Raw genomic sequence first — 9,793 nt, 5'->3', positions numbered from 1 at the left:
TAGGACTATTTAAAGGACTATTTAAAGGACTATAGGACTATTTAAAGGACTATTTAAAGGACTATTTAAAGGACTATAGGACTATTTAAAGGACTATTTAAAGGACTATTTAAAGGACTATAGGACTATTTAAAGGACTATTTAAAGGACTATAGGACTATTTAAAGGACTATTTAAAGGACTATAGGACTATTTAAAGGACTATTTAAAGGACTATTTAAAGGACTATAGGACTATTTAAAGGACTATTTAAAGGACTATTTAAAGGACTATAGGACTATTTAAAGGACTATTTAAATGACTATTTAAAGGACTATTTAAAGGCATAGGCGGGTTTGCTACGTGGGTACACTCATCACACAAAAAGCAGCAGCGCTTTTCTCCTCACTTAAATATGTATTCGATACATTTTGCTCATATGCAGTCAAAGGAAGTCGATGACACTGATCGGTTCAATGTTACGCCCAAAACACACCTACGATTAATTAAGAGACTAATCCGCCCCTTTGCCCGTTGTGTTTAACTTTGCTCCCAGAGTATGGGCCGTTTAACGAGCAGAAGTGGAGTTGTACTGAATGCCCTTGCCGTGCACTATAGATCATTTAAATAGAAGCCTTTGTCCCTCATTACACAATGACTTGAAGCAGCACTGACCACAGGTAGCATTACAATACAGCATTCAGTACAAGTAAATGTATTACTGGTTATTTAGCAAAAAACAATATTCCAACAGAAAGAAGAGCTATTCTTTATTTATATGTCACGAAAATTACAATTGCCAACTTTCACCGAGAGCAGTTTTGCCAAACTCTTAACACAGTCAGCACAGCAGAAGTCAATGTGAACTTCACGGTCACTGTGACATTGATGTAAAACAAAATGAAGTGATTTCAAATTTCATGAACTCCAAACTCAACCATCTCCAGACCTCTGTGTGTTTACATCCTGCCAACACTGTTACGTCTCCATTCAAAACTTAACATCATTTTAGAAGAAATAAAAAGGAATGAACTCCTAATGGGGACACTTTGCGCCTCTCTTTTGAATTTCCTGATCACATCTCTGACAGACTTGTGCCAGGTGAGGATAAGAGGAGTTTCCCCTTCTCTTCTCATCACAGAATCATTTCCAGTGGAACGTCTGGGAACAACAGCCGCATGAGACGCAGTGAACGGATGGATGTCTGGACAGAGCTGCAGAGGGTGACCAGGGATGGGTCACACTCGCAGAACAAGAGAGGAGGTGATGTGTGTGACCCTGGTGCCATTCATCTTCACTCGTTCATTCACTATGTTTAAACTGTTTTCTCCTAAATTCAGCATAAAGTTACCATTAGTGAATTGCTTATTTGTGTATGAAAACACAACACTTAATACAATGTAAGAAATCAACTGGAGAAGTTTCATGGTGATATCTGTTCTTCATTTTTTGGAGTTTTCTTTTAAACGTATGTATTTTACTAAACATATCTGGCCGTTTTCTCTACCAGACTTTCCTCTTTCATCCCTCTCTGTGTTCTGAAGGTTTCTACAGAGGGGTTTGTTCATACATCATTCATAGCCAGATGTTTAATGTACATATGTTCATGCGTAAACAAAATGAAACAAGAATTTTAAACCTGGCTTTATCCAACGTTCATGAGCACATATTTAATAAGAGAGCCTGCCTCATTTGTTCATTGAAACACAAAATGTAAAGAAAGTGATCAACTTGAGGAATATGCTGGTATCTATAAGTAAAAATAATTACTATATTGGCCTTTAGTGCAAAAAAAATGTCAACAGTAAAACATTTTAGAAGTTGTGTAGAAGAATCTTTTAGTCAGTTGTGTTCCATTATGACAGCTGTCATTCTGCGAAATCAGCACTTTTTTCATTTTGTGACTAAAACTTCTGTGTTTTTACTTAAAGACAGGTAATATTGAGAAACTAGCAAGAGTACACTGGGTCTTTTTCACTGAAAGGTGAAACAGAAAGGTGCTAAATCTAATATTCTGTTCTTCCGTCAGAGCACTGGATTCATCGATTGCTGTCGGGACGCATTCACTCAAGAAGTCGTCTGTCTCTGAGCGATAGTCAGGGTGCCCATGTGGACGCTGAGTGAAGGCCTGTAGTATGTGGCGGTAATGCTGTGATGTGGCGCCACCTCATGGTAGAACCCCGGTGACACTCAGAGGCCTGACCGCAGATAAAGGCTGAAGATCTCAACAGAAGAGGACGGGGTCTGCTGGGTGTTTGGGCGCCGCATCGAGCACAGCGTTGAAAGCTGACAGCCAGATGTTGTCTGTCAGAACAGAACAGGAAACAGGCCCAGGTGGCTCTAAAAAAAAAAAAAAAAAAGCACCAGATGGACAACCGACAGCAGCCAACCAGGAATTAGCCATAAATAGAAATCACTCAAAATATCATCTGGATCAGATGATGAAAGCATAAACTCTTGAGACTCTCACAGTCAGATATCTGTTCATTTCTCTCTGTAGTGACATGCTAAGCCTTCAGTCTCCTCAGTCTACAGTAAGCATTGCTTTGGGAGGCTGTGGTGATATATTAGAAGATAGCGCGTCTCTGACATTGTAGGCTAGAATTATAGGAGCGAGAAATTACAAGGCAGTTGTGTAATATTTGCTTTGTTGCTTTATAATATAATGTCATAAATAAAGCCTGTAATCCTGCCGGCTGGAAACACCCTTAGTGCCTCGCAAGAGGATGGAGGTTTCATGATTTAGATATTATCAACAGTTTGTATTTCTTTCACACTAATGTGGTGCAACTTTACAACTTTACGACTTTACGACTTTACGACTTTACGACTTTACGACTTTACAACTTTACGACTTTACAACTTTACGACTTTACAACTTTACGACTTTACGACTTTACCGACCAGCTCCTGCTCCAGTGTGGACAGGGGGACGTGTCAGTGGACCATCTGGAGATTATTACAATAGAAAACTGCAGGGTTGGACAGCAGGGTCTGAACTGTCTCGGTTGGTTCCCTATTCTCTCTCTCTCTCTCTCTCTCTCTCTCTCTCTCTCTCTCTCCCTCTCTCTCCCCCTTTCTCTTTTGTTTTTTTCTCGCAGAACTCAAATACACAAACTCCAGAGAAGGGAAAAGGGTGGGTTGAGAGACAGTCAGAGAAACTGGAAAAAGAGAGCGAGAGAGAGAGAGAGAGAGAGAGAGAGAGAGAGGGGGGGGGGGGGTTGGGAGGGACCGTGCGAGGGTGAGGTTCACTTGGATCCAAATCCACCTAGAGAAGCAGGACAGACAGCTCTGCGGCTGCAACTCTTAAACGCAAACTGGACACGGCAGACATTTGGGGACCATTGGGGACTATTTTAAACTGTGACTGAACACTATGAATTGATCTTTCTGGGGGTTTATCGTCAGCGTGGAGGAATGTTTCAGTGAGTTGTTCTCTGCACGAGTGCTTGAAGGAAACACAGGAAGCAGTCTCTTTGTCGTTGACGAGGCTTTCCATACGCAGAAGTAGTGGAGTTGTCTCAGCAGCAGCTGCAGCTTTAGCTTGTGACTTGTCGACAGAGGTGCTAGCGATGTCAGGCAGACTGGCTCTCGTCCTTCTCCTGGGTCTCTATCTGACTGTGGGCTCAGTCCAGAGCCAGGGCTCCTCCCAGGATGCCTTCATCATCCAGTACCTGGAGAGGAGACTGTCTCAGATGGAGGTAAGGTTGATGAGTAGTGAGTTACACACGGATCAGATCATCTGGCTGCCAAACGTCCTCCTGTGACGGGATATCTGGCCACAGACGTCTACTAAATATGTGTGCATGTGTCAGTGAGGTAATGTACTTTAATGTACTTTAATGTACTTTAATGTACTTCATTTCACAGTGCTGTCCGGTACCAGCATGAATACAACTAAGTGTAACAGCAACCAACTCTGGAATGTAACTAAGTACACTCAAATACTGACCTAGAGTACACTTTTGAGGTACTTGTACTTGACTTGAGTATTTTCACATTATGCTACTTTATACTTCTACTCCACTACAGTTTTTTTTTTGCAAATGTAATTTTCACCCTACTACATTCATTGTACAGCTTTTAGATTTTTAATGCAAAAACTAATGTCATTTTTTTAAAAGATTAAGCTACCCAGCAATACATAAAGTACATTACGCAACATTAAAGTAGTACTACATCACTAATTATAATACAGTAATATAACATGGTAATATCATTTTGCATTAGTAATCTGACTATTGGCACTTTAAAGAGTAACTGTACACTTTTTTAAAGTTGTAAACTGAATTATATGACTGTACTGTGATGAAACACATCATTGCTGGTGTTAATAGTGACATTTTATTTTTAAATGCATGATTGAAAATGATTGAAAATGATTGAAAATGAAATGAAAGCATGAATGCCCTTTAAATCAATAACCGCTGTGGAGCTTTACAATCGCAGCACAAGTCTGTTCTCACCTTTCTGTGTGCTGGAAGTTAAGCTAACGTTCCATCACAACGTCTGCTGAATCGGTGTTTATGAGTGTTTATCTGGCGACAGGCGTTCCTACATGTCTTATATACAGCCTATGGCTCAGACCTGGGGGGTGAAGTTACACCTGAAGTGTCTTCTGATGCTCAGACTCTACTGTTACTTAAAGGCACAGTGTGCAGGGTTTAGTGGCATCTGTGTGGTTGCAGATTGGTGCTAACTAAATACTCCCTTCCCAAGAGTGCAGTAACGTGCAAAACCGGGATAACGCCTTTCGCCTCGCTCGGAAGTCATCCTTACCATAATAACACTACTGCAGTGATGCATTCTGGGGCTCATGCACAGACATTTCACAAGTGTGTCAGAGAACCGAGTTGGCCTGCAGGTAATGTTAAACCGTGAAGATCAAACGCTAGATCCTCTGGGCTAAAACCTCAAAACTCAAGAAGTCTTAGTTTTAGGTGATTATACACATAGTTGTGAACATTATATTCCATTTCTGATAATAAATCCCAAAGTAAAAAAAATGAAGTTCTCTCAAAAGACATGTATTCTTGCTTTAATCCTGTATTCACCACATGTTTGTTTCTCAGGAGCGTCTGAATCAATGCGAGCAGAAGACAGTGAGCGTCACCCAGAAGACCTATGACCTGTCCTCTGAAGTCAGGGGTTATCTGTCCACTCTCAGTGTTCTGAGGTAGGCTGAACAGAAAGACTTCATCATGGGACTCAATGAAGGAACTACGCTAGTTAATTAAATGAAAATACCTTTTTTATCCTGTGACTATACACTGCAGTAGTACATGAGAATAAATCAGGTTCCCCTGCCTTCTGTTGGTAACCCAACAATTTGAGCAAATATGACTAAAAATGATTTTTAGAAAAATGACCAACAGCAGCTTTAAGGTGCGTGAGGACTGTGAGAATAATTCATTTTGCTCCATAGATCAGAGGTGAGGAGCCAGGTGGACAGCGTGTCTGTGCGGGTGGAGCGGGTGGAGAGGGAGTTGGAATATCTTGAAAACAAGATCCCCCCCCAGACCGACATCGAGATTGAAGAGGCGCTGCTGGAGCAACAGATAAAGGCCGCTGAGCTGGACCAGCTGCAAAAGAAAGCCAAGATCAAAGTGGAGAATGGTAGGATGTGGGCCGGTATACAGATGACGATCACGGCATTTACCTGATTACCTTATGTGTGACAGGAGGGGAAAAGGAAAGAGCAAAAAGAAAAGATACAAAATGCACTAAGCAGGTCATAGTTTATTCTTCTCTTTCCAACATCCCCAGACTGCAGAACGGCGCTGAGTCAAATCAAGTCTCTCAAGATAGTGAAGAAGGCAGGAGACACCTACGGATCCTGGTTCAAGGACCCCTCCGAAGGATCAGCTAAGGTCCGTTCTTTTTTAACGGTGACGTGATTACAGTAATAATGGGCTGTTTAGAGATGGATGATTTTCTTTCTGGCCGGTCGAACTGTTCTTATCTTTTTCTCAGCGTTGAGCTGCTGGTGGACGGATGTAAACGAATTGCTAATTCACCCAAAAACATTCCTCATGAACGGAGATATGTAACGTAAAAACACACCTGCTGTTAACAGTTGATTGGACTGGGTTAGAAGGGGCCTGCTACACCTATTGGTAGGTTCAGAAGGACCTCATCATCAATTCAGTCATCACTATTGAGCGATGCGAATACGAGGAGACGACGCCGACCCCGCCGCAATTGCACTCCTAAACGCCTCAACCTAAGCAATCCAACCAACAAAGGCAACGAGTACCAGCCAATCAGAGGCAGCGTAGGGCTGGTCAGGCCCTCGCCGTAGTAGGATTTAAAATGTTGCACCCTGGAGACCAAAAGTCAACGTTGATGTGATTTACCGTACTTTTGTTACGTAAGTTATGTACTTCACTTACGCCAAGTTACATAAAAAAAGCATACTTATTTGAATCCAAACAAATGTGTTTTGTTGCCTTAACCTAAATTTGCTGTTTCACTTTGACTTCCAACGCATCACAATGGAAGTGATTCATGGGTGCAAAAAAAAGCAAAGCTGCTAATCGCATGAATACCACATATATTGTTGATTCGTTATATATATATGTATATATATATATATATAAATATAGATATATCAGTACATTTAAATCAAGAATGGGATGTCAAACCTGAGTTCCACAGCAATAATTTCCACTTCTTCTTCTTCTTCTTCTTCTTCTTCTTCTTCTTCTTCTTCTTCTTCTTCTTCTTCTTCTTCTCTTTCAGGTCTACCTGCTCAGTGGAATTCGTAACAACACTCTGCTGGAGTACGTCTCTCTGCACAGTTTCACAGGGAGGACCACCACACCACCAGTGAAGGAGGTGCGGCTGCCTTCTGACTGGCAGGGCACAGGTCAGGTGGTCTACAACGGATTCCTCTACTACCACAAGGCAGACACTCCCAACCAGATCCTGAAGGTGTGATTCTGTACTGTGTGTGTGTGTGTGTGTGTGTGTGTGTGCGTGTGTGTGTGTGTGTGTGTGTGTGTGTGTGTGTGTGTTGATTTGCATTATGTTTGTAACATATAATGCATTGAGTAAAGCAGTGTGTTCAGTCAGTGGTCACGTTGAAGGATCACATTTCTTGGCAAACTGCTGTGCAGCTTTTGGCTGGAGGCTGACTTCAGATCATTTCAAAAGCGCTCAGTCATTGGACATTCTTTGCTCTTTTTTCCCGGTTAGCTGAGGTCAGTGAGCTAACAATGCCAAAATAAACAATTGTGTTCTGTGGAAGGAGCTGACTTTTCTCAAGATACTTTCAGTGTTTTGGAGCAGAAAGTCTACTGGGGAAAACGTGTTCTGTTGAAAGCGTGTTCTATAGAACCGTCCACAAAGCCAAACTCCAGTATGTGACACTGAAACAGGATGGTATCAGGATTGTCTGAAATGTCTCAACAACTACTGAACGGATGGCCATGAAGTTTTGTTCTACCACACGTAGTTACCGGAGGATGAATCCTGGCCTCTTTCTATAGCGCCACCATGAGGTTGAGTTAGGTTGTCATTGAAATTATGCATTTTAATGTGATGTTTTGTATTGATGTGAATTATCGAGCATAGTTAGATATAAAAATAGTAAGTTTGTAAGTTACCAAAAAAATATATGTTTTACTACACTAACCACTTGGAGGGCCACTAGTGGGCCCCGAACCAGTGGTTGAGAATAGCTGGTCTAAAATGCATTTACGGCGCGTCACACTGAACCTTTGCTAGTTGAACGGTGCATAATCTGGGCACAAAGCAAGACTTAAGGGGCAAAGGGGTTGTATTGAGTCTCTTAATAGATCATTGCTGTGTTTGTTTACCTGAGGCGTTGCCATTTAAATGGCGGACTGGAGAAGCGAGCAGTTTTCTGGGAAAATTTAGTTTTTGAAAGGCTAATTGCAGCAGAACGTTTCATTAGAAACATATTGTGGATTTTGAAAATGACGACTACTTTTTTAGTAAATTTTGACTTTCGGTGGCGGGTGTGAGATAGGAGCCTTTACCCTGCTTACCCAAACGTTGTTAGTTTACGCATCAAACTCTGTTGTAAGAAACATTTCTGACATAACTGAAGAGAAAACAAAACCATAATGGAAGCATTTCTGAATTTTGTCTATTTCCATCTGCTCCCCCCACATGAAGGTAGAGCTGTTGAATGGCACCGTGGTGGACAGTACACTGCTACCAGGAGCGGGTCGTCTACCAGTCTACAGTCTGAACCCCAACACCTACCTGGACCTGGCTGTGGACGAACTCGGCCTCTGGGTCATCCATGCCGACCCTGAGTATGGAGGAAACCTGGTCGTCACCAAACTGGATAAAGGTAGAGAGTACGCGCATCTGTGCGTGTGCGTACATATTTAAGTAACCTGGTGTAAATTAACACTTCGTTTGCTCCTCACCTCAGCGAGTCTGGCAGTAGAGTACACCTGGGATACTCAGTGCAGAAGCCGTGATGCTGAAGGAGCCTTCCTGATATGCGGGACCCTCTATGTGGTCTACAACACACGCTATGGAGGACGCTCCACCATACAGTGTCTCTACGACATCCACGACACCATCCACAGGTTGGATTACACACAGGAGGAAACGACAGTGTTGCCCAAAATACTTAAACCATCCACATGTGTAAACACAGGAAAAACAGACACCGAATCTCTTTTATTACAACTAAAGCGATCGTCTTAATATGATTCAACATTTGTTTTCCCTTTTCTGCACCACCACCCGTCTGCAGCGACGAGAGTCCCGTGATGTTCTTCCCGAAGCGCTACACCAGCCACAGCAGCATCCACTACCACCCCGGAGACAAACAGCTGTACGCCTGGGACGACGGCTACCAGACGATATACAAAGTGGAGACGCGTCGAAATGACCAAGTCACTGCAGAGTGACGACGCCCTACGGTGTTTACCCTTTCATAAATCACCAGAATAACGCACTAAACATCACCAATAGAAGCATTCTTTTGATGAGTATCTTGTAATCTACTGTTCTTCAGTATAGTGATCATTTGCTGGCAATGGATGCTATACACTATTAGTGCTTCTAGACATAAAGATCATGTCCAACCAACGGCATTTTATACATCTTGTAGGCATTTTTCACTTTGTATCACCGTAATAAAGAACATTGAAGTGTCGTGTGTGTTTTCACTCGCCCTCAATGAATGATTTTGAAGTATTCACAGTGAGATTGTCTGTGCTATGCTGGTTCAGATGTGGCACACCACACTATCTGATATTGCATTTACAGTGCCCTCCAGAATCATTGGCACCCTTAGTAGATATGAGCAAAACAGGCTGTGAAAAAATGTCTTTGCTGTTTATCCTCTTGGTCTTTCACTCAAAATATTCACAAAAATCTTACCTTTTCATTGAAGTAAAATTATTGAAAGAAAAAAAAAATGTTGACATTAAATAAATATTTTTCTCCAAAACATGTGTGCCACAATTATTGGCCCTATTCACCCCTAGAAAATATCATGATTAAAATCTAACTGAAGTATAATTCCAGTCATATTTTACATTTGTAAGTTCACCTGTTTGATTAGGAACTCTTAAGTGGTCAACCATGACTTCCAGTTTCACTGGGGTATAAATATGAGATAATACAGGCCAAATTCCCTTGGTCATTCATCATCATCAATGGGAAAAACCCGAGAACACAGTGACGATGTGCGACGAAACATTGTTGAGCTTCACAAATCAGAAAATGGATAAAAGAAAATCTCTAAACAGTTGAAAATACCCATTTCCACTATCAGGGCAATAATTAAGAAGTTTAAAGCGACAGGAGATGTTAAGAATCAGCC

General features: G+C 41.7%; 1 protein-coding gene across 1 annotated transcript; it reads left to right on the top strand.

Annotated features, from left to right (window-relative positions):
* Window positions 1-3,220: 3,220 nt before the first annotated feature.
* olfml1 (olfactomedin-like 1) lies at window positions 3,221-9,120 on the top strand. The gene is made up of 8 exons (XM_068723935.1): window positions 3,221-3,680; window positions 5,052-5,155; window positions 5,405-5,595; window positions 5,746-5,849; window positions 6,721-6,912; window positions 8,122-8,302; window positions 8,387-8,546; window positions 8,717-9,120. Exons 1-8 carry the CDS (start codon window positions 3,552-3,554, stop codon window positions 8,871-8,873), a joined length of 1,218 nt encoding a protein of 405 aa, XP_068580036.1. The 5' UTR covers window positions 3,221-3,551; the 3' UTR covers window positions 8,874-9,120.
* Window positions 9,121-9,793: the final 673 nt, after the last annotated feature.

This window comes from Cebidichthys violaceus, unplaced genomic scaffold, assembly GCF_023349555.1.
Source record: "Cebidichthys violaceus isolate CVI_PGR_0920_01 unplaced genomic scaffold, fCebVio1.0.p SCAF_3, whole genome shotgun sequence".
Lineage (NCBI taxonomy): Eukaryota > Metazoa > Chordata > Actinopteri > Perciformes > Stichaeidae > Cebidichthys > Cebidichthys violaceus.
This window is presented reverse-complemented; position numbering and strand designations above follow the sequence as displayed.